The sequence below is a fragment of the Pteronotus mesoamericanus genome, unplaced genomic scaffold, assembly GCF_021234165.1.
Source record: "Pteronotus mesoamericanus isolate MK-2021 breed Mesoamerican mustached bat unplaced genomic scaffold, CSHL_Meso_final scaffold_54, whole genome shotgun sequence".
NCBI classification, from domain to species: Eukaryota; Metazoa; Chordata; class Mammalia; order Chiroptera; family Mormoopidae; genus Pteronotus; species Pteronotus mesoamericanus.
The window spans coordinates 41562501-41588601 of NW_026555321.1; the positions used below are offsets into that span (position 1 = coordinate 41562501).

The 26101-nt window shown below is 38.3% G+C and overlaps 1 protein-coding gene across 22 annotated transcripts in view; it reads left to right on the forward strand.

Moving 5' to 3' along the window:
* Window positions 1-480: 480 nt before the first annotated feature.
* SLMAP (sarcolemma associated protein) overlaps window positions 481-26101 on the forward strand; it is a 142485-nt gene continuing 116864 nt past the window's right edge. For all 22 annotated transcript variants that reach the window (XM_054595701.1, XM_054595713.1, XM_054595705.1 and 19 more), the window contains exons 1-2: window positions 481-653; window positions 773-2067. In XM_054595701.1, coding sequence (XP_054451676.1) covers window positions 1870-2067 — 198 coding nt within the window. In that variant the 5' untranslated portion in view covers window positions 481-653; window positions 773-1869. The remainder of the gene's footprint in view (window positions 654-772; window positions 2068-26101) is intronic.

A 26101-nucleotide genomic window follows, 5' to 3' on the forward strand; every position in this document is an offset into this window, starting at 1 on the left:
AAAGAGTTTTTCTAAGGGCATTCTACACAACGGGAAGACTTTAGCAGGTGGAGAATGGACCCTCTCATGCACAAATCCTAGGACTTGTGGGAAATTGGTTACTTAATCCTAAAGCAGCTGTGGGGAAACTGTACCGCCCACAGATAAAATTAATAACATCTCCTTTGGATGTGTCTGTTCTCTTTGCTCGTTAGTATTTTCAACGAGGGTTATAGTAAATAAAACTTAGTGTAAGTTGGTGCCTTCCTACCAAGATGGTAAAGTAGGAAGTTGACACATTTTATAAGCCTTCAAAGGGTCAAATTCTTTCTTGCCCTTAACCAAAATGGTCATAGAGCTTTGCCTCATCGTTTGAAGCTTCCGGCCCTTAACTAACATGGCGTCGGGAGTTAAAAATTAGTTTGCCCTCTTTTCTGCCCCTGACCATCATGGCTTCCACGGCGTCGATCACGTGACGTCTCCGCACTACGGCGCGGGAGAGGGGTTAGGAGGACCCTTGAAGGGTGCGCGTTCCCGTGGCTGTGCACCCGGTAGGTTTCAGTCAGAGTCACTATGGCGGCTGGCGCTGGCAAGGTTAGGTGAGGCGGCGGCAAGGAAAACTGGACCTGTCGTGGCGTCCGGACTTCAAATTCCCGCAGCCCGTCCGCGGAGAGGTCAGCCGAGTTTGCGGCCAATAGTGAGGGCTGGTGGGGGTGTGGGTTGAGGGGGGCGAAAGCTGAGGCGGGCGGGCACCGGCGCTTGACGGCCGTTTGTTTTGGTGTTTCCTTACCAGGTCGGAAAGTTTCCTGCCTCGCCTGGCAAAGCCTGAGTGTGTCCCACCCGCCAAGAGTGGTGGAGGCTGGGACGGACTCAGCCCGGGGCCTCCAGGCCTCTCCCCGAACCTCTGGGCCAGCCTCCCTCCCCCACTGCTTCGTCCGCCTGGAGCTGGGGCTGCTGCTCCTGAGATGCGACCCTCGCGGGGGCGACCCTGAGAAGAGGCGGCCGATGTGCTGACCAGTAGCCAAGAGCCCAGGCGTCCAGGGATCAACTTCCTGCGGGCGGAGACCCCCGAGTCTCCCCGGGGTCGCGCCTAGCTCGTTCAGCACCGGCCTGCGAAGCCGGATCCCCGCCCTGGTCCCGGGCACGCCCGCCAGGTGCCCGGGAGTCCCTAGTCGGCCGCTCCCCGCGCCCCTGCGGTTCCCTGCACCCCGTGCCAAGGACCCCAGCCACCGGCGCCTCGGCTTGTGCCAGCCGGAGATCCCGTGGCACCTCCCGGCGGCCTCCGCGCATCTGGGGCAATGCAGACTGTCCCGCTGGCTGTCTAGACCCCCTCGGACCCCTCTGACCCTTCCACTTCCGAGGCCCTAGAGGACGGGTGGTGGCTGCCGGCTACACCTCCCTTCGCCCCGAAAGGACCTTCTTGGCCGCATCGAACCGACCCTTCCTTCATGCTGCAGTGCTGCAACATTTCCGCCACCGAGGGGGAAAAGCGGCAGCGATCCCAAACAAAACACAAGAATTGGTGTGTGACTCATCTGCTTGGATACCTCCAGTTCCCAAACCGTCTTCCAGGAGTTTTCTTGGCTGAAGCTGTCCGATGTTTGAGCCTTGTCTTCCCAGGGAAGAAGATGGACTGAAAGCTGGCATTTGGGGACTTTTTTTGATCAGGGCGCTTCTGGTCTTTAAAGAAGGTGATGGGGCTTGCACTGGCTTGTCTTCCCACTCAAGTGAAGAGTTGTTGATGTTCACTGGTTATGCTTAGACAATGCGCAGTTTGTTTTAATATAAAATTTTGGGGGGGATAGGGGTATAGGCTTGTGAAGGGCAGTCCGGATCCGGTGGAACTCCTCTTTGTCCCTTGATAGGAGAGACACCCCCAGTCTGTCCTCCATGCCGTCAGCCTTGGCCATCTTCACTTGCCGCCCGAACTCGCACCCGTTTCAGGAGCGTCATGTCTACCTGGACGAGCCCATTAAAATCGGCCGCTCCGTGGCCCGCTGTCGACCCGCGCAGAATAATGCTACCTTTGATTGCAAAGTGCTGTCAAGGAACCATGCTCTCGTCTGGTTTGATCACAAGACGGGCAAGGTAAAGTCACCACGTTGTTTAACAATCATTTCTTTTTGTTTCCGTTTGCTCTTTTTGCATAATGTATGCCGGATCCCAGGGTTTGCACTACATGAGACTTTCAGCAAGGCCACGGAATCAACTTTTTGTGTGTCTGGTTCCAGTGGAAATTTAATTGAGGTGGTTGAATGGAAAACAGAGAAGGTATTGTAATTAAATGTCTCGGAAGGGCGATGGCATCTTGATAATGTGGTCATTCCCAGTGAAATCCCAAACCCTAATTCGTTTAGGAAAACTAGTGAAGCTTGGCTTCTTGCTTTCAGTCTTTTTAGAAAGGTGTATTTGCAGTTCAGAGTTTGATTAGGCAAGCAGCAGTTCCCAAAGCAATGCGGGGAATCTGTGGCCATTATTATACTGGGTCTCAAGTGTCTGGTGAGATGTAGTTAACAGGTAGCTTTTAGTGGAGTTCAGATCAGGCCTGTCTAGTAAGGGCCATGGTTTGTGTAAAGTTGAAAGATCTGATACATACATACCCATGAAGGAGTGATTTGCAGTTATCAAAGCCAATTTAATTAGGCATGAGTACATTTTCACAGTTTTGTTTGCAAGCTGAGTGAACATATACCTATGTTCACATGTACCTACGTTCACTCGCAAACAAAACTTTTTGATGTTGCCTGCAGCACTTACTAAAACTACTTTATGCATACTTACACAGGTGATATTTAAAAATCAGTGTTAGGAAATTAATTTATTTTCCGAAATTATATTCAATTCTATCAATTATTGCATTACGTAGATGCAATAGGAGGAATTCAGTGCTCTTTAAGTGTGATCATTTTATCATTTTTATGTTGGCACCCTGATTTACTCTACATGTGGGTGCTTATATTTTTAAGAATACAAGGAAAACAATAAAGACCCTTTCAGTTTTTAAAACTATGTGTGTGGAGAATATGCTAAAGAGCTCATCTTTGTGCTTAAACCTTGGGTTTTAGTTGAGCTATGGAATCAATTCCAACTTAGAGCAAGTTATGTAAGACTAATAAGAATATCTCAGATTTCACCTCCTGACTTTTGCGCCCTCTTTTTGAGTTAAATGATTAAGTCTTTTTTAAAAGAAGAATTTAAGTCTTCAAGAGTAGTGTTTTGGGGGGGAAAAAGAAGAAGAAACCTGAGCCTCAAAAAGAAGAAAGTAATACTCTGTTGCTACTGAATTAAAGAATTATTATATAAATCATTCTTCAAAGAAAGGAGGAAAAGATTGCCCAAGTGCTCTGTGCTTGCATAATATCTGTATCCTATTCTGTGTGTAAGATGAGAAATGGCAAGTATGTTTTTCCATATAATAGCACATGCTCATTTACCTGTTAACAGACACTTTTTTTCCCTCCCTGGAAACTAAAGTTTGGGTGCCCAAAAGATTTCATAGATTACCCATAATAACTTAAAGTGAATATTCATAGAACTCATCTTTCCATCAATCATATTTAAACATCAATTAACTGCTATGGTGCCTTAACTCAACCATTTTCACATGTTTGCCTGTTATGTCCCTGGGCAACAGTTACAATCCAGCTTAATCAGATTACAGGTTTGCTTAAAGTACATACTCTGTAAATGCACATTTTTTACTTTGATTCAGTACTCAAAGGATATTCAGATTTTTTTCCTTTTGCTTATTTGCAGAACAGTGATTACATGAACTGTGCTTTTCATGGTTATACTAAAACCCCCACAATTGGTTATTTTAAGATGACTAAGACCAGATCAATAGTGAATGTTTGTTGTATAAATTGTGATGGCATGTTAAAATTTTTAATGAAATTTGTTATTAGACAGACATCTTTAAAGGGTACACAACTTATTTCTCCCATTTTTCCTTTTTATTTCTGCTTTCTTAAACACTCAGAATATGAGGCCACTACTTTAGGTGTAGATATAATTGTTGGCTATTGAACCACCTAATCTAGTTAAAACAAATAACCTGTCAGATTTTGCCATGTGATCAAATTATTTTAGGAATTAACTATTTAAAATTTAAAATTGAACAAACTGGTTTTTATTGAGCATCTGTTTTTGAGGTACACAGTTCCAAAGAAGACTCACAGTTTGGCCAAATATTATTTATTGTTTTCTCTGTGAAATTACCAGTTTGAGGATTTCTGCTGTAATTGTCTAATAACAAAAGTCCCTGGGCTATTCCCAGCAAATTCTTTTGTACTGCTCAAGAATCCCCTCCCTCTGCAAGCATCTCCTCAGGCAAGTTTTTTTCCAAACATCTGTGAGCCTCAGTTTTTCTCTTCTGGGGATAACAATGGTACTTACTTTTGTTTGATGATTGAGATAATCATATAAATCACTTAACACCCCTTTCCTAGGCCTTATTAAGGGCTCAGTACTTAGGGAGGAGGGTGTTTGGAGTCAGGGGAAGAGGAACCATCTAGGCAGCTCTTTGCAATTTGTTGTAGTGCTGCGGAGTCTTAGAAGGTAATGAGAAATATTTTTTCACATGTTGGTTGGCATATGTAGAAGTAATTTTTAAAATTAGAACATTCGAAGTTGAAAGCTTTGTCCAAATTTGCACTTTACCTGGGAGGTGGCAAGTTGAGGTAATAGGCCCTTTGGTTGAATTTCATTTGTGATTATTGTGTTCTGCATTGGACATTATGGGAGGCCCATTAAAATCTGGAAGAAATAATAAAAATTTGAAACTTTCTGATTTTTCAAGGAATACATGTTCATTATAGAAAATTTTTGAAATGTGGGCACATGAAAATAAATGTAGGTGACACTTTTTTTTTTAAAGATTTTATTTATTTCTAGAGTGGGGGAAAGGGAGGAAAAAAGGGAGAGAAACATGATGTGAGAGAGAAACACTGATTGGTTGCCTCTCACTCTTGCCTCAAATGGGAGACTGAACCTGTAACCGTTTGTTTGTGGGACAGCGCCCAACCAACTAAGCCACACTGGTCAGTGCTGGGTGAAACTTTTTAATACTAAGTTTATGGAATATGTTACGGTACTTAAAATCTGCATGTTATACGGTGACTTTTTTTCTTTCTTTTTTTTTTTAAGCAAGAGAGAGAATATGAGGAGGAGGAAGGGAGAGAAAGAGACATTTATTTGTTATTCCACTTATTTATGCATTCATTGGTTGATTCTTATAGGAGGGGAGGCCCACAAAAACCAGGAATTTATTTATACAAAATTGTATATTTATTCTTACATGTTTAAACTTCAGTCACCTTCAACTACCCTCTGTTTGATGCAATACACCTATTGAGGGGTTCTTTCCACTGCTCAAAACAGTTTTTGAACTTGTTGATTTTGGTGCTTTTAGTGCTTCTGACATTTTTTGTTTCACCTCTTCCACATTGGCAAAGCATTTCCCTTTGAGGACTTTTTTCATACAGGGAAACAAAATTGGGGTGAGATCAGCTGAATAGGGTAGGCGGGACATGGGGGGGTCATGCCGTTTTTTTGGTCAAAATCTGCTGAACACGCAAAAAGGTGTGCACAGGTGTGCTCGTAAATCACCCATCATGAAATGGGCAAATGTATTGAAAGAGTCTCCAAAAAAAATTCACTGAAACCCAATGCAACCTCTCAAAACAATGCCGATTGGTACACTGATACAGAGGGGTTCCTAGAACATTTATCTAGCAGGGGAAGCCTGTACTACCACAGGCCTACCCTCCAGAAGATAATTCCAGGTTGTTTTGGCTCTCCCTTTGTATGTTCCCTGACGAGGGATCAAACTGGCAACCTTGGTGTATTGGGATGATGCTCCAACCAACTGAGCTACCTGGCCAGAGCCAGGGTGATGGATTTACCACAAAGTAGATTTTAATAAGCTTTCCCAAATTATCTACTAGAGGATATTGAGGTAGTAGTTGGATATTGCCCTGCTTGGATGCTGGCCCTGTGTATCATCCTTTTTGGAGGTCAAGCTTTTCAAGTTAGATATTAGATAGTAGAATGGTTATTAATCTCTCTATTGACTCAAGGTACCACTGAAAAGCAAATCTATCCATATGTTGATTACAGAGAAAGGATAGTGAGTGGACAACCTCCATGATTTGGATGGCCCCACCTGGTTTGAGGCTTTGTGAGGAGGTGATAGTCTAGTGGTCGGCACAGTATGAAGTCTATTTCTAGTCTTATTGTAGTAGTAGTAATAGTTGTTTACTTCCAGTTTCACTTTTTTACTTAAACTCAGCACATACTTTTGAGCACCTGTTCCAGCATGATCTATTTTAGTGGAGGGGATGGTGAAGGGGAAGGAAATGGCAAGAACTGTAAGAAATTGTTATTTCTTCTTTTTAGGCGCTTACATTTTAGAAGGGGTGACTATACACCTTGAGAACAGTTAATTGAGATAAGGTAGTAGTATATAAGTGTAAATGTCAAGAGAGTGATAGTTGTTTGAATTGGACTTGAAAGGGTGGATAGATACAAGTTAAGGAAAAGTGCTTTCTGGGTTGTTTTTGTGTGAATTGAGGGGATGAGAGTGGAATAAAATAGATAAAAGCAGATAATTTTAATGAATTTGGCATCTTCCAAGCAAACACTGTGAATATGAATTTTGTTGGATCGTAGAGTTCTTTTGGAGAGCAGATATAGTGAATATCCATTCTCTGTGATGATTTTATGTTTGTGCCTTGTTTTTGTAATTAGTTGTCAGACCCTGGAAGAGAGGATCTCTGCCTTATATGTCTGTTTCCTTTTATTTTGTATAAAGTAGATGTTGGGTAACTGAAGCTGAGTAGATAGTGTGGTACCAGGTTGTGGAGTACCTTGATTACCAAACTAAGGACATGGACCCGTAGGCCATCGAAAGCCAAGGAGAGTTCTGTGCAGAGTACTGACATACCAAAACCAATTAAGAGTGATACAACAATATGTAGAGGGGCCTGGAGCAAGGGAAAATGAGTAACAACTTAACTAATGCTTGTGGTGTACTACATACCATGCTCTGTTCTAACTGTGTTACATGTTAATCTAATCCTTAAATAGATGTTCAAGATAGGTGTTCACTTTTCCCATACTAACCTATGAGGAAAGTAAGGCGCAGGAAATTTAGACCAGGCTAACTTGCCCAAGTTCACATAGCTAATAAATGGTAGAGCTGGGATTTGAACTGAGGTATTCCGACTCTTGATTCTAGGGTCTAGAACCCAAGCTCTTAACCACTCTGCTAGTCTGAGTCTTTGTAACAGTTTAGATATGTCATTTTGAAGGATATAGACCAGATTCACAATAGGAATGAAAAATAATTAAATGGGGCACATGCAAGGGGCTGCTCCCTGGACCACCCGGCTGGCTGCTGGCAGGTCTTGGGAAAGATGGGGATAGACCACCTCTTCAAGTGCTAATGTCATTTCCTAAAAGATTGGCTCTGCTTGGGTTAGGGTTTTCACACATGGACCAGTACTGGATGCAAGAAAATAGAGGAAAATGCTAAATTTCAGTTAGAAATTAGTAAAAATCTTCAGTTAGAAGATAATTTGGGAGCTCATGGACCTTGGGGAAAGAACACCTCACTTAGGTTCTATACAGGCTTCCTAGAGGCAGCCTTTGGGTTTCTGAGAAATGTCTGGATTGTCCATTATTGTGCTCTTCCTACTTTCTGGGACAGCCTTCTGTGTTTTCTTGAATCCACTGATGCCAGATTAAGGGACTTACAGTCAAGATGGAGGCGTAGGTAGACATGCTTTGCCTTCGAGCACAACTACAGCAAAAATTACAACTAAACTACGAAACAAACATCACCCAAACTAATTGGAAAATCAAGGAGTTTGGAAGTCTGACAGCCAAAGAAGCGACATTCATCTAGATGGTTGCCTTTTCTTACAATAGGCTATGCTACTGAGACAGTGAATCAAAGCAGCTCTACCTAACACACAGAAACAAACACAGAGAGGCTGCCAAATTGAGGAGATGAAGAAATATGGCCCACATGAAAAAACAGGACAAAACTCCAGAAAAAGAACCAAGCAAAATGGAGATAAGCAGCCTATCAGATGCAGAATTCAAAATACTGGTTATCAGGATGCTCCAGGAACTCATTGGTTACTTCAACGGCATGAAAAAGACCTAGGAAGAAATGAAGATTGCATTAAGTGAAGTAAAGAAAAATCCACAGGGAACCAACAGTGGAGGGGATGAAGCCGAGATTCAAATCAGCAATTTGGAACATAAGCAAGAAAAAACATTCAATCAGAACAGCAAGAAGATAAAATAGTTCAAAAGAACTAGAATAGAATAAGGAGCCTCTGGGACATCTCCAAACATACCAACATTCAAATCATAGGGGTGCCAGAAGAAGAAGAGGAAGAGCAAGAAATCAAAAACTTATTTGAAAAAATAATGAAAAAAAAAACTTTCCTAATTTGGTGAAGGAAATAGAAATACAAGTCCAGGAAGCACAGAGAGTCCCAAACAAGATGAACCTACAGCGTAATTAAAATGCAAAAGGTTAAAGACAAAGAATTATAAAGGCAGCAAGAGAAAAGTAGTTAGTTACCTACAAGGAAACTCCCATAAGACTGTTAGTTGATTTCTCAACAGAAGTTTTGCAGACCAGAAGGGATTGGCAAAGAATTATTCAAAGTCATGAAAAGGAAGGACCTGCAATCATGATTACTCTACCCAGCAAGGCTATCATTTAGAATCAAAGGGCATAGAAAGAGCTTCCCAGATAAGGAAAAACTAAAGGAGTTTACTGCCACCAAACCAGTATTACCTGATTACCTGAAATGTTATAGGGTCTTTTTTAAGAACCTTTAAGAATGAGAAGGAAAAATAAAAAATATGAATAATAAAATGGCAATAAATACATACCTATCAGCAATTAAATCTAAAAATATAAAATAAATGAAGTAGAGCAGAAACAGATTCATAGGTACAGAGAACATTTTTTAAAAAAAATAAATATAGAGCCCAAATTCACACATTATGCAAGAAATGTTCAGGTAAGTTAAAAATCAATATGTAGAATCTAAAGAGTTTTAGAAGAAAATAGAACTAGTATTTTTCATGACCTGAAGTAAAATATTCAAACCCAGAAGCTATAAAGTAAATATTGACAATATGATTATATTAAACATTTAAATATATAGTAATGTACATATAAAAAAAGTTAAAGGACAAGGAATAGAATAGGAAAGTATTTGCAACATATCTAAAACATGGTTAATAGGTTTTTTGTTGGGGTGTTTTTTGGTGTTTTTGGAAAAAAGTTCTACAAACCTTTAATCAATAAATGGATAAAGAATACCAAAAAATCATTTAAAGCTTTAAAAAAAAAATAATAGAAATAGGCAAGAAATATACTAAAACAGGTTTAGTTTCAACAAATAGTACAGGAACAATTAAAATGACATCGTTGTCACAATCAGATTAATAAGTATTAAAAACATTGGAAATAATCAAGTGTTGGCAACTCTGAAACGAACTAGGTATTCATAAAAACTTTTTCTTCATCTTAAAGCAGTCTCTTTAGCATATTTTGCAGTGCTGGTTTGGTGGAGGTATATTATTTTAGCCTTCTTTTGTCTGGGAAACTCCTTATTTAGCCTTCCATTTTAATTGAGAGCCTTGCTGGGTAGAGCAGTCTTGGTTGCAGGCCTTTGCTTTTCATTACTTGGAATATTTCTTGCCATTCCCTTCTGACTTGGAGTGTTTCTGTTGAGAAGTCAGCTGCTAGCTGTATCGGGGCTCCCTAATATGTTACTACCTCTTTCTCCCTTGCTTGTTTTAGGATTCTCTGTTTGTCTTTGATATTTGCCATTTTAAAATGATGAGGCCATTTTAGAGTGGGCCTCATTGGGTTCCTCTTGAATGGGACCCTCTGTGCTTCCTGGACTTGTGTGGCTTTTTCTCTCCTCCAATTAGGGAAGTTTTCCATCATTACTTTTTCAAACAGGTTCTCTCTCCCTTTCTCATCCTCTTCTCCTTCTGGTATCCCTATTATATGGATATTATTATGTTTCAGGTGGTCCTGCATTTCCCTAAATACCTCTTCATACTTTTTGAATCTTTTTTTCATTTTCTTGCTCTTTCTGGGAGCTTTTTTTTTTATCTTGTCCTCCAGCTCGCTGATTCAGTCCTCAGCTTCATATCACCTTCTTTGGATTCCTTCTACTGTGTTTGTCAATTCAGAAATTGCATTCTTAATTTCCTCTTGTCTCTTAATGACAGTTTCTATGTCCTTTTTCATGCCGATATAGCTTGCAGTAAGTTCCTCGTGGTTTCCTTGTAGTTTTTGATAATTCTCTTTGAGCTCACTGAGCTCATTGAGCTTCGTTAGAACCGTTGTTTGGAACTCAATATCTGAGAGTTTACTTGCTTCTATTTCATTTAGTTCTCTTTGTGGGGATTCCTCCTTTCCATTCGAGTGGGGCGTATTTCTTTGTCTTCCCATTATTTGTGAGACTCTTCTCTTTTGCTTCTGATTCTTAAGTTGGTCTGTCTTGATTTCCTGACTTTGTGGTGTGAACTTCTATAAAGAGAATATTTCAATGGTTGCAGATGGGACCGGTGTTGTGGGGGTTGGGTAAAAAAGGTGAAGGGATTAAGAAATATAACTTGATAGTTACAGAACAGCCATGGGGATGTAAAGTACAGTATAGAGAATATAGTAAATAATATTCTAATAACTTATGTATGGTGTCAGATGGGTACAATATATATTGGGATGTACAATTAGAAAGTTACATAATGTCTAATCACAGGGGTGTGTATGCCAAATTAATATAATACCGTTTGTCAACTTTAATTGAATAATAAAATTGATTTTAAAAAACCTTGGTTGCCCATTAATTTTTAGCACAATAATATGAACTCTATCAAAATCTGACTTTCATTTCCTGTTTTTCAGCTCTTCTTACTCTTCTTTTGCCCCAAATTCTGTGCAGTACCTATATAAGAGTGTTGACTGTTCTAGAGCAAGCACCTTTTCTGCTGTTTTGTCTTGTCTTCCAGAATGACGTTTCCCCTTCATACCCTGAGGTCCTGACTCCCACTACCTGAAGAATTAATTGGTTCTTCCTCTATATCCCATAGAACTTTGTATATTACTTTATTACCGGATACAGAAAACAAAATAACTGTGATGCAAATAAATACTGTTCCCTGCCATATGTGAGCTCTTGAGAACAAGAGAATAGACACCACATAAATGTTTGAAGGAGCGAAATGTGAACAATGGAGCAGTTTGTATTTCTGTGAACCCTGATAAGGTCAAAGGGCAGAAGGTCATTTGAGGTCTTAATTTGTGATCAGGGACTTCAGGACCAATAAGTAATTTTTGTATAAATCATTATTTATTGAGAACTTGCAAGGTGCAAGACACTTTGTAAAGAGTTTTGAGACTGGATAATCTGTGGTTGATGGTGTTAATTTTGAGCTATAACATGTGTTGGTGTTTTCATACAAGGTAATACTTTTACTTAAAGGATTTTATAATAGAGTGCTTTCTTATTTCACTTGATTTGTATAACACTAAGGTAGGTAGAACAGCTACGGAATGGTTCCCTTTTATCTATTAAGAGAGTAATGATTAGAGGTTGTTTGTACAAGGTCACCTATGAGGAACTATGGGAGTTGAAACCAGAATATGGCTTTTTCCTGAAATAAAAGTCAACTGCTAGACATTTATTCTGAACTATCTCAATGTGTATTGAACAATTACTGTAGTGAAAATCTCTCTTGCCCTGGCTGTGTTACTCAGTTGTTTGGAGTGTCATCCTGTACACCTAAAGATTGTGGGTTCCATTCTTGGTCAGGGTACATACCTAGGTTGCGGGTTTGATTTGGGACACATTGGAGGCAACTGATTGATGTTTCTCTCTCATATCAATGTTTCTCTCACTCTTTCTCTCCCCCCTTCCTTCCTTCCATCCTTCTCCCTTCTTTCTCTAAGATCAATAAACATATTCTCGGGTGAGGATTAAAAAAAAAATCTGTCTTTTGCTCTCTTGAAAGATATCTAAGCTATTATTTTTTGGATGCATAAAGAAAATGCTTGTCATATGGCATATTTTCCAAGACTGAGAGAATCTGAGTTATTTTTCTGAGTTAACTAGCATTTTTACACAAGTCTCTACTACTCCTAGCAATAAATATATTTTTTTCTTAGGCTTGCATTCAGGCAACTGATTTGGATTTGGGTGTTCATGCAAATGAATGAAACAGCCTTGGAAAAACTTGTTTGCCATGGAAATTTTTAATCCTTTAAAGAGAATAGCTGATAGATGTAAATTTAAAGAGTAAAGTTTATAGGTATTTGAACACATAGAAGCTTTTGGTTATTAGTACTGTATCCTTTGTCAAATATACAACTTTGGTTAGATTTTAAATTAAAGACTTAAGAAACTTTGAGATATATATATGTATACACACACACATATTTAAAGATTTTTACCTATTCACCTTTAAGACAGGGGAAAAGAGGGAGAGAAATATCAGTATGCAAGAGAAACACTGATTGTTGCCCTTTGCACGAACCCAACCTGGAACCTGGCCTGCAACCCAGATATGCACTGACTGGGAAGCAAACCAATGACCCCTCAGTTTGCAGAATGATGCCCAACCCCCTGAGCCACACCACTCAGGGCAGAAACTTTGTTTTTTAAAATTTATTTATATTAAGCCAATACCATGGCTAGGCTATGGTATTCAGTTTTTGTCCAAATAGCAGTCGAGATGTTGCTGTGAAAGTATTTTTTAAAATGTGATGTAACATTTAAATCAATAGACTTTAAGTAAAGCAGATTATCCTCCAGAATGTGGTAGGCCTCTTCCAATTAGTTGAAGGCCTAAGAGAAAACACTAAAGTTCCTCTGAAGAAGAAATTCTACCTTCAGGGAGCTATCATAACGCAAGACTACAACAGCAATGTTTCTCTGTGTATCTAGCCTGCTAGCCCGCCTTGCATATTTCAGGTATGACAGCCCCTTCAGTCACGTCAACCAGTTGCTTATAATCTCTCTCTCTCATCTGTTTCTCTGGAGAATCCTGACTGATACAGGGGTGACTGCTAAATATGTATGGGTTTCTTTTTGGGATGATGAAAAAGTTATAAAATTGATTGTGGTGATATTTGCACAACTCTGAATTATACACTTTAAATTGGTGAATTGTATGGTAGGTGAATTGTCTCTCAAAAAAGTACTTATAAAAAAAGAATTGTTAGATGGAATAATAGCTTGGTGAAAGCAGATTAGAATGTAGGAGGTGGAAGAGTATAGAGTGATTGTTCAAATGTGGGTAGGATTAACAGGAGCTTTTGAAGTACCTTTAGCTTAATTTTTGTTACTATTTTCCTATTATGAATTTTCTTACTCTTGGTTAGACTTTTGTTTTAACCAGTTTAGTAGATGGATGTTGTGTTTCCAATTTTGAAGTATTTGTTAATAGGTACAATTTGGTTATTACCAAGAAGTTGTAGTGCCAAAGTTTTAATGTGGGAGTTGAGAAATGATTGGGAAAATACAGTTTAAAAGTCTGAGTCTGAACCTAGGAAACTTAAGATATTAATTTCACTCACTGGTGAATCTTTTATGTATGCAGGAACATAAAGTGGATAAAATATTGTTAGAATGAATGATGTATTGACCAGAAGAAAGTGTTCATTTAAATTATAGTTGAACTTAAACTGGGACCACCATGCGTTCCTGTCTTTAACACTTATCTGCGTATCATACTTGCAGTGCAGCATAGTATCCAGTAGGTATTTTGTACTGAAAAATATAATTATAATACAAAGAAGTCCAACAATAGAACTATCTGTGAATCATAGTTTCCAAGGAGCTAAGGGAGTGGTGTATTCCTTCCCCTAGGACTGGGGGCAGAAAATGTGGAAGGAATGAAAAGGGCTTCACAGAGAAAGTTGTTTTTAAGCAGTTGTTTGAAGAGTGAGTAGGGCTTTGCTAACTGGATAAAAGAAGAGCAGGGCTTTCCAGCCCAAAGGAACAGTATGTGCTTAAGGCACAAAAGGCCGAAGGAGAATGATGTATTCTGGGAAATGCAAACCTAACTGTTAACAAAATTGTGGGGAGAGTGAAATAGAGCTGCTATTAAAACTTTGGGGGTAGTTGAACACTGTGGACAGAAGGCCTAGGGGAGACAGTGTGGCTAAAAGGTTAAAGGTTCTGGAGTTTGACTCCCTGCACTGAAATCCTGGCTCCGCTTCTTGCCAGATGTGTGACCTTGAGGAGTCTTTGTGCCTCAGTTTTCCTCATCTGTAAAAGGAGGCTAATAGTGGAATTCACCTCATAGAATTGTTGTAACAATTTAATGATAATTCATGTATAACAGCAGAAACAGCAGAATGCCTGGCACGCAATAGGTACTCAATAACTAGTGGCTATTACACTTTTTCTTCCTTTTTTAGTTGGTGTGCTTACATAGTAAAACTTGCGTACTTATTTTCTAGAAGTGTGCTTTTTCATTGCTAAAAAAGTTTTCTTTTTTGACTGTCTCTCTTTGGGGTTATCTAAACTAAGATAATTAGTTCTTTAATACCTTGAAATTTTCTGGAATGTGTTAAAGAAATAGTGTGATATAATAAAAAAGAAATATTTGGTCTTTGTCCCAGGTTCCTGGCACACAGCTCCTAAAACTCTTGGAATCTCTGGAGGGATAAAAATTTTCTTTTATGCTAATAAGATGACTGGTGGCTGGGTGTGCCCTCTCCCCCCCTTTCCCCACCCCCATAGCTTCAGGTTGGGGCTGGTCACCAGAAAGACCTAGTGATTAGAGCATTGGAACTTTCAACCCCTTTTACCAAACTCCAGGAAGGGGAGTGGTGGCAGGTTGAAAATTGAGCTCTGTAAAAACTCTTGAGCGTTGAGACTCAGGGATGTTCAGGTTTGGTGAACACACTGAGGTACTGGGAGGGTAACTTGTCCAGAGAGGGTATGGAAACTCCAAACCCCTTCCCCCGTACTTTGCCCTTGCATTTCTTCCATTAGGCTGTTCTGAACTGTACCCTTTGTAACAAACCAGTAATAGTTAAGTAAGGCACTTCCCTGAGATCTGCGAGTCATTTTAGTAAATTATCAAATGTGAGTTTATAACTGGTTATTTGGAAATACCAGTGACAACCTGGGACTTTTGGACTGGCGTCTGAAGTGGGGGCGATCTTATGGGACTGAGCACTTAGCTTGTGGGATCTGACATTAACTCCAGGTAGTGTCAGAATTGAATTAAATTGTAGGGCACCCAGCTTGAACCGGAGAGTTGATGTGGTGTTGGAAAAGACACCTCACATATGTTGTCAAGAGTGTTGTGAGTAAAAAAAGTTCGAATAGTCTTATAATTAATATCCATTATCCAGTACTACCTGGTTTGTGTAGTTTCCCTGTTAAAAGCAATAAAATCAGTAGCATACTTGGCTGGCCTTATTTGAAGAATGAAATTGTAGGCATTGAATAAGTTTTATGATGAGAATCTAGTCAATCAGGAAGCACGTCTAAGAGCATATATTAGGCAACATGGGGCATAATGAAGGTGTCAAGATGTTACTTTATTTTTTAAAGAGCTTATAGTGTAGTTGGGAAGTGAACGCTAACCCCTTTCCCTCCATAAAAAATTAGGGAACGATTAAGTTCTAACTGGAATTAAGAGCACTATGTGATTAAGGTAGGGAAGGCTTGTTTGTCTGGGAAGGGGTACTAAATTGGACCTTGAAGATTTAGGGTAGAAAGTAATAGGTATCCTTAGTTTGTAGAGGTCTGCATAAAAGGCATAAAAGCCCAGAGATGTAGTCAGGAGGCAGTTGTATGTTAAGGAGCCCCACTACTGGATTGATCAAATAGTTTAGATTAAATGATAGAGGTGAACCTGAGTAAGGTTCCATTTCAGAAGACCATAAGAGGGTTAAGGTACAAGGGTTGATGAAGCAATAGACCATAAATCTTTAGGGAACTGAGGCACAAACCTTGGGGGTAAGAATCGTGGATTTGCAACTTTGGGGAAAGCCATGCCTCCCCTAAATCCTTTCAGATAACTCTAATAACTAAACTGGTATTTCTATTAGTTAATGAAACACCCATCTGTTTTAATATGCTGACTTCATAATAGAGTGATTGGAAAATGATGACTATTTGATTCATAGTATAGTGAGTAGACAGCATTCGAAGATTTCAAAGTATGATTTCTTATTTTCAAGATTGTTTCTTTTTTGGCATATTAAAAGATTGTGCTGGTGTGCATCATTTTAAGGTGTATTTTGTAAGTCATTTTTAATTCTGAAATAAACTCATTTAAATAACATTTCTGATGTTGCCAGTAGTATAGATTTAATATTTTGAATGAAAATTGAAAGGTACAAGGACAATGATGAATAAAATATTGCATGTGAATGACCAGGTCAGAGGCAGGTGTTAAGTGATAGAACTTATATTAGAATTTCAGTAGAAATATGTTTTAAAACACAGGACTTACATAGTTGTACGAGCCTTGCCTTTTTAAATTGATACTCTAAGCTGAGGTTTTTGTTCATAATTGCTAGTTGTTTGGAGGCAGAGTTGTAGATAAGCATCAGTAAAATTTATTGGCATTATGCTTGGATTTAATAGGTCTCCCCAACCCCTTGCCAGTGACCTGATTTGAGATTGTATACAAATTTTATCTTTTGTGTCAGCTGCAGCTATTTTGAAAGGTGATATATCAACAGGTAAACTATTTGAATAATGTGTGAGGAAGTGACTAAAAAGCACTTTCAAATAGTTGGCATTGTTTTCTAAAAATTAGTTTTTTGTTTTTTGTGTTTTTTACTAATCTTTATTATTACTGCTTTGTCATCATAGCAATATGGATGCTTAGGTGTGCTAGTAAATTACAGACTTTAATAGAAAATTATTTTCTGAAATGACTGTCCGGTTTTAGGCCTGCTGATTTTTACCTTCTGTGTTTCATATATAAAGTATTTGATTCTGATATGTAAGACCTGCTGCCAAAATATTATTCACCCAAAAAAATATTTGAAGTGCTGGTATCTGAATGTTGGGGCTGGAGAAAAAAAATGAAAGTTTTAAAATAGAGTCACATTTTAAAAAGACTTGCTAGAAGAGGGTACTCTTTCTCATTTCTAGAATTAATGTCATATAGCTCCAGTTTTTTTACTGCAATATTTTAAAAAAATCAATTACAGTTGACATTCAATATTATTTTATTTTAGTCTCAAGTGTACAGTACAGCATAGTGGTTATACAATTATATAATATACAAAGGGATCCCACAATAATTCTTGTACCTACCTTGTACCATTCATGTGACTTTTGTAATATTCTGAGAGTATTATTATTCATCTCACCTAACCTGTCAACTTTCTTTTGCTTTTGAATTTTGAGTTTCCTAATTGTCTACAGAATTAGATTGGGTACCTCTTATTTATGTATACCCTAAGCAGTGCAGGCACACAAAATAAAAATTTATAGGATGCTTATGTATGTTTTACATTGTTACTTTTATTATATGTTCCATTTTCTCTTGCTGTCACATGAAAGTTTTGCATTAATTCAGAATTCGTGGTTTTTATCTGTTGGCTATTTTAAGCATGGATATATTTAGGGTAAATACTGGATTTTGTTGTTATTCTAAATCAGAATTGAATGAAGGTTCATTATTATCTTTATGGAATTTTATTGGTTGCCACAATTTTCACTGATTTATCTCTTCTTTTAAATTCTTTTTTTTTTTTTTAAACTTATTTATTTTTAGAGAGAGAGGAAAGGAGGGAGAAAGAGAGGGAGAGAAACATTAATGTGTGGTTGCCTCTTGAGTGCCCCCAACTGGGGACCTGGCCCACAACTCAGGCATGTGCCCTGACTTGGAAATGGAACCGGCGACCTGTTGGTGTGCAGGCTGGCGCTTATTCCACTGATCAATACCAGCCAGTGCGTTATCTCTTAATATTTTGAAATTTGATTGTTTATCACGAAATGTAACCCTTGATTATATATATTTTCTGGATTCTTTAATTATTACGGCCCTAATTAGATTATGATTTCCTTAAAGTCCACTGTAATTGCCTATACTACCTTGTAGCCCTGCAAGAAAAAAAACAGTGGCCAGTATTTAGTAAGTAGTTAAAACTTTATTGCTAACACAGTAACTTTCTTTTTTTAAAAAATTGTTGTTTAATTACAGTTTTCCCCATTTTTCTTCCATTACTCTCCTCTGCTCTGCCCACACCCCCCACATTCAGTCCCACCCCCTCCCTACCCCACAGTTGTCCTTGTCCATGGGCCCTTTATACATGTTCCTTGACTTGATCCTTCCCCTTTTTTCCCCTGTTATCCTCCTTCCTTATACCCTCTGGTTACTCTCAGATTGTTTTTTATTTCCATGTCTCTGGTTCTGTTCTGCTTGCTTGTTTGTTTTGTTGTTTAGGTTGCACTTACAGGTGAGATCATATGGTATTTGTCTTTCACCATTTGGCTTATTCACTTAGCATAATGGTCTCCAGTTCTATCCACGCTGTCTGTTGCAAAGGGTAGGAGTTCCTTCTTTCTTTCTGCTGTGTAGTATTCCATTGCGTAAATGTACCACAGCTTTTTGATCCTTTCATTTACTAATGGGCACTTAAGGTTCTCTCCAGCACTTGGCTATTGTAAATAACACTACTATGAACATTGGGGTGTATAGGTTCTTCTGAATCGATGTTTCAGGATTCTTAGCGTACAGTCCCAGCAGTGGAATTGCTGGGTCAAAAGGCAGTTCCATTTTTAGTTTTTTGAGGAAATTCCACACTGTTTTTCACAGTGGCTGCACCATTCTGCATTCCCAGCAATAGTGTACTAGGGTTCCTTTTTCTCTGCAACCTTACCAGCACTTGTTTGTTGATTTGTTTATGATGGCCATTCTGACTGGTGTGAAGTGGTATCTTATTGTGGTTTTAATTTGCATCTCTCTGATGGCTAGTGATATTGAGCATCCTTTCATATGTCTCTGGGCCCTGTGTATGTCCTCCTTGGAGAAGTGTCTGTTCAGGTCCTGTGCCCATTTTTAAAATAGATTGTCTTCCTGGAGTGGAGTTGTGTGAGTTTTTTATATATTTTGAAGATCAAACCCTTGTCTGAGGTATCATTGGCAAATATATTTTCCATAGTAACCTCTCCAAAGAAATTATTGAAATACTAATTTAAGAAATTTGTCTTTTTTTTTTAAGTCTCTTAGAAAAGAATGTAGAATACGTTTATGGCCTTGGAGTAGGGAAGAGTAGTAAGTAATTCACAAAAAGCACACATTGAAGTAAAAGATTAATGAATTTAAATATATTAAAATTAATGTTTTAATTCAAATAGAATGAAAAAAGTGAAGAAAAAATGTTGGGAAAATATAATACGTATCACTTGCAAAGGGTTAGTATCCAGAATATAGAAAAGTCTTGTTGCTCAAATTAATAAAACATACAACTTAAAAATGCTCAAAATACACACAAATGAGGCCCTGGCTGGGTAGCTCAGTTGGTTAGAGTGTTGTCCTGACATGCCAAGGTTGTGGGTTTGAGCCCAGTCAGGGCACATGCAAGAAAAAAACCAAAGAATGCATAAGTAAGTAGAACAAGGAATTGCTGCTGCTTCTCTCCTCCTTCCCCCTCCTCTATAAAATCATTCAATTTAAAAAAAAAGACACAAATAAAAATTTCACAGAATAATGGCCAATAAACAAAATATGCTTAATATAACTAGGGAACAGCAAACTTAAATCCTGAGATATTATTTATACTCATTAACAGTGTTGGATAATATCAAGTCTGGGTGACAGTATAGAGCAATGGGAACTTTCATGTTCTGTTGTTGATAAAGGTGAGTTACATGGATTGATTTTTGAATGTTAAACCAACTTTGCATTCCTGGGATAAACTCCACTTGATTGTACTGTATTATTCTTTTATAATATATTTCTGGGTTTGATTTGCTTACATTTCCATAAGGATTTTTGCATCTTTGCTCTTGAAGGATTAGTCCCAAATGCTTGTTAAAAATCACCAATGAAGCCATCTGGATATGTCCGTATTTTATTTTGTTTTTGGGGTTCTTTTTTTGGGGGGGGTGTTGTGTAAAGTTTTAAACCTTACATTCAATTTCTTTGATATAGGATTTTCATGCTACTTAGTTTTCAGTTAATTTACGTAGTTTTTATCTTTTAAGAAATTTTTCTACTTCATTTAAGTTGAATTTATTAGCATAAAATTAGTCATAACATTACCTTGTCATATCCTTTTACTATCCACAGGATCTGTAATGATGTTACCTGTTTTCAGTATTGGTAATTTGTATCTTTTATCACTTCTTTTTCTTTGGATTTTGTTTATTTTAGTAACAAATTTGTTTAACACTATTTAATTAAGTGATTGTCGCTTTATTATAAGGATACAGAAGACCAGTAGCATTTGCTCTGAGGGGCTATAACTTCAACAAAGATGATCATTTTTTTAAATTGAATTTACTGAGGTGACATTGATTCACAAAACCATACAGGTTTCAGGTCTACAACTCAATGAAACATCATCTGTACACTGCATTGCATCATGTGCCCATCACTCCAAGCTAAGTCTGTTTCCATCGCCATTTCCCCCTCTTTGCTCACCACCATCTACCTCTCAGCCCCCTTTCCCTCTGGCTATCACCACACTGTTGTCTGTATCTGTGTGTTATATATGTTTGTTTGTTTCTTTTTTGCTTAATCCCTTCACCTTCTTTCATCCAGCTCTCCAAGTACCCTCCCCTCTGGCAGCTGTCTGTCTGTTCTATATATCCTCTTTTTTTTTCTTTGTCATTTTGGTTAGTCACTTAAAGAATCGTTATTTTTAATTGATTTTTCTCTTATTTTTTCTGCTTTTCATGGATGTCTGTTCTTTATTATATTCTTCTTTTTGCTTACTTTGGGTTTAATTTCCTCTCCTGTTTTCTAGTTGTTTTTTTCTTAATTTGAAAAGTTTGTATCATTGATTTAAGATATCTCTTATAATAAAAGCATGTTATGCTGTGATATAAACATTTTTATAAGCAGTTTGACCTTGCCATAATGCTAAACCTGTGTATACCCAATAACCCAGCAGTTCTTCACCTAGGTATATACTCTAGAAAAACTCAGGCAGTCTGGCTCCAGAGTCTGCACTCCTAACCATTAAGCTGTACCACTTGCACTGATGTGGAGTGATAGAGGGCTTCTGAAACTGGGTGTTAGTTAGGTGCATGGGTATTTGTTTTATTATTCTTGAGTTCTTACTGTTATTTTTTTTTCTATCATGAACTAGTTAGTTAAAATTTTAAAAGAAAATAAAATGTTCAAGCCATCTGAAATGGAATGTAAGAAAAAATTCCTTAAACTTTATTCCAAATAGAAGTTTAGGAAGTCAACACCATTAATTTTCTCTAACATGTTTTCTAGATACTAGTAGACAATGAAATGTTTTAACAATCAGATAGATGATATATTATTATTTTATAGCTTGACCTGGATGGTAGTTACAAGGGTGTGTTCACCTAGGGTGATTTGTCATCCTGTACACTTTTGATTTGTTCACTTCTTTGTAGGTATTCCACACTTCAGTAAATTCTTTATAATAAAAGTGTCAGATAAAATTTTTTAAATTCCCGAGATTTTTAAGATTGAACCTCCATAATGTATGTCTTTGTTGGGATGATTGTGAGGGGATTATAAGATGAGCTATTAAGTAAAGGGAGACTAACTTTGAGATTCTGTTTCATTAGAAACTCTATAAAATGAATGAGGAAATATATTGTTAGGTAACAAAACAATACAACAAACAAGGAGCAAAACAATATATATAACAATCTACCTTTTGTGCAAAGGGAGGAAAATAAGCTGTACCTGTTATTAATGCATAAAGAAATATGGAAATCCATAAGGAATTAGTAACTGTGGTTAGTAGTAAGATGAGGTGGACGCTGGATTGATATGAGATAAGGATGGCAGGAAAACTTTTTGGTGTATAGAAGTTCCCTGACTTATGATGGTTTGACTTAGGATTCTTCAGCCTTACTACATTGCAAAAGTGATATGCATTCAGAAGAAACTGTACTTCAAATTTTGAATTTTGATCTTTTCTGGGGCTAGCAATGATAACATACGATATTCTCTTGTAATGCTGGGCAGCAGCAAACTGTAGTTCCTTCCCAATTAGACATGTGATCACAGGGGTAAATAACCAATAATCTACAGTGTGTTCATTGTGTTAAATGATTTTGCCAAACTGTAGGCTAATGTAAGTGTTCCGTGCATGTTTATGGTAGGCTAAGCTAGGCTTCATTGTATTAAATGCATTTTGCTTTACAGTATTTTTAGTTTATGATAGGTATATTGGGATGTAACCCCATTGTAAGTTGAGGAGCATCTGTATAGTACAATATTTTTATAGTGGCATTTGCCTGGGTCTTATGATATTACAGAGGAGTAGTATCTAATTCAATTTATCCCTTTATGCTAGTTATACTGTGGTAATAAACAACCCCAAGACCTCAGTGTTTTGTAACAACAAAGATTTATTTCTTGCTCAAGTTACATGCTTAGGTAGATGGCAGCACCATTCACAGTTGTTCTCCTTTCTGGAATTCAGACTAAAGGAGCAGTTCCTATCCGGGACATGGTCTGGTGGTAGAAGAAAAAGCTCTATGCAGAGCCAAGGAGATACAGTTAAAGCTTCTGCTCAGAAGTTGCACAAGTCACTTCCACTCACATTTCATTGGCCAAAGCAAGTCATTTGGCCAAGCACTTCAAAATTGGGCAGGGAAATGTAATTAATATTCATAGAGGAAGAAGCAGTAGAATAATTGAGTACAGTCATACATTCTGTCACACGTGGCTTCTTTCTATCTCAAAGTGAAAATTATGTAGCTTTGGGAACTATCAAATAGGAAAGCATTTTAACAAAAATAAAGTTGTTTTTCGGTCCCTTATGAGCATTCTAATATCCGTAAGTTAAACGGTTTTTGTCTCAGAGAAATTAAAATTGGAAGTAGTTTTCTTCTTATGAGAGATAGTAGAGTGTGTCATTGATACACTACTTAATATCTTTTGTACATAACTCTGACATTGAGTTATGAGGTTTAATCATTTAAAAAAATATTTATTTTAGAAAGAAGGAAAGGGCGGGAAAAGGAGAAAGGAAGAGAAACATCGACGTGAGAGAGAAACATCAATTGGTTGCCTCTTGTACTCACCCACCCTGACTGGGGACCAAACCCACAACCCAGGGAGCCTTTCACTTTGCAGGACAGTGCCCAGCCAACTGAGCCACACTGGTCAGGGCAGTGTTGTTTTTTTTAAACATCTTTTTAATCTACTTTATTTTGCCTGTCATCTGCTTTGTCATGGACTAAATCTACATCAATCACATTTTCAAAGAAGACACTGGGATATATTAGTTCATAAGTTCAAAGATTAGGTTATTTAAACTAGTGATATAAATTACACAGTATTTGCTTATTAACCATCTCTTTATTAAGCATCTGCTGTGTAACATATTTGCTAGCTGAGAGGGTTACAAGAATGAAATGATATGACCCCTGCTTTTGGGATTCTGCCTAAGTGGACATATCTATAGATAATTACAATACTGTAAAATAATTGCCAGGAGAGATACTATTCAAATGAACTATGGTAGAAATATTGAGGATGGAATGACCAATTGATAAAGCAATGAAGGAAGGAATAGAATGGCTTCCCTGGATAACTGAAACAAGTTTTTTTAAAAAGAGTAGGATTTTAGCATGCAAGTGAGAGAGAAGCACATTTTAGGCAGCACTAATAAATAGCATGAGTAATAGAATGAAGGAGTAAAAATTGGTGACTTAAAAAACTTTGAGTGATTTTGTGTGATGTTATATGAGGGGAGGGACAGAAGATGAGGCAGAAAGGTAATTAAGGATCAAGTTTCAAAGGATTTTAATGTCATTCTGCTTTTTTCTTTACAATATGTGGTGAGGAGTTCCAAAAGATTTTAAGTAGTAGAATCACATGGTTAGATCTTTGTTTCTCGAGCAGCAATCTTGGTCATAATGTGGAAGACATTGGAATTGTGCCTAGAAGCAAGGAGACCTGGTAGAGTGATATAAGAGAAAGGTCAGTTAGAAATAAATTTCTGTAGTCCAGACTTCTGGCCAAGATGGAGGCATAGATGGATACATTTTGCCTCCTCGCGCAACCAAAAGAAGGACATCAACAAATTTAAAAACAAAAAACAACCAGAACTGCCAGAAAATCAAACTGTATAGAAGTCCAACAACCAAGGAGTTAAAGAAGAAACATTTATCCAGACTGGTAGGAGGGGCAGAGATGGGAAGCTGGGGTGGAGAGCATGCTGGGCAAGGCAGCAGCTGGAAGGCCAGGCAGGTGAGGGGCTGGCAGGTGGACCAGGTGTTCCCACATTTGCGTACAGATAAACCAAGATGAACAACTGGGGAGCGAGACAGACCGCGTAACTCAGGGTTCCAGTGCTGGAAAAGAAAGCCTCAACACTCTGGCTGTAAAAACCTTTGGGAGTTGTGATTGTGGGAGAAACTCCCAGATGCACAGGAGAGTTTGTTGGAAAGACCCGCAGGGTCCCAGAACGTACACAAACCCACCCACCCAGGAATCAGCACCAGAAGGGCCCCGTTTGCTGGTGGGTAGCAGGGGAAGTGACTGAAAGCCAGCTGAGAGCCAAGCAAGCGGCTGTTCCCTCTCTGACCCCTCCCCCACATACAGCACCACAACTCAGGGACTTGGGTTGCCCTCCCCTGGTGAATACCTAAGGTTCCGGTCCCTACAACTTAGCAGGAGTGCTGAGATAAATAAATATGGCCCAAATGAAAGAAAATATCAAAACTCCAGAAAAAATACAGCTAAGTGACGAAGAGATAGCTATCCTATCAGATGCACAGTTCAAAACACTGGTAATCAGGATGCTCACAGAAATGGTTGAGTATGGTCGCAAAATGGAGGAAAAAGTGAAGGCTATGCAAAGTGAAATAAAGAAAAATATACAGGGAACCAACATTAAAGGGAAGGAAACTGGGACTAAAATCAACAATTTGGAGTAAGAAGAAGAGATAAACATTCAACTAGAGCACAATGAAGAAACAAGAATTCAGAAAAATGAGGAGAAGCTTAGGAACCTCCGGGACAACTTTAAACATTCCAACATCCAAATCATAAGGGTGCCAGAGGAGAAGAGGAAGAGCAAGAAATTGAAAACTTATTTGAAAAAATAATGAAGGAGAATTTCCCCAGTCTGGAAAAGGAAATAGACTTCCAGGAAGTCCAGGAAACTCACAGAATCCCAGAGAAGTTGGAACCAAGGAAATATACACCAAGGCACATCATAATTACATTCCCTAAGATTAAAGATAAGGAGAAAATCTTAAAAGCAGCAAGAGAAAAGGAGACAGTTACCTACAAAGGAGTTCCCATAAGACTATCAGCCGATTTCTCAAAAGAAGCCATACAGGGAAGAGGGGGCTGGAAAGAAGTATTCAAAATCATGAAAGGCAAGGACCTACATCCAAGATTACTCTATCCAGCAAAGGTATCATTTAGAATGGAAGGGCAGATAAAGTGCTTCCTAGATAAGGTCAAGTTAAAGGAGTTCATCATCACTAAGCCCTTATTATATGAAATGTTAAAAGGACTTACCTAGAAAAAAAAGAATATCAGAACTATGAACAGTAAAATTACAACATACTCAAAGCTATCAACAACTGAACCTAAAAACAAAAACAAACTAAGCCAATAACTAGAACAGGAACAGAATCACAGAAATGGAGATCGCATGGAGGGTTACCAGCGAGGAGGAGGAAGGGGGAAAATCGGGGGAAAGATCTGGGAACAAGAAGCATAATTGGTAGGTACAAAATAGACAGGGAGAGGTTAAAAGTAGTATAGGAAGTGGAGAAACTGAAGAACTTTTATGTATGACCCATGGACATGAACTAAGGTGGGGGTGGGGGAAGTGCTGGTGGGAAGGGTGGGTGCAGAGCAGAGGGGAATAAAGGGGAAAAGAATGGGAAAACTGTAATAGCATAATCAATAAAAT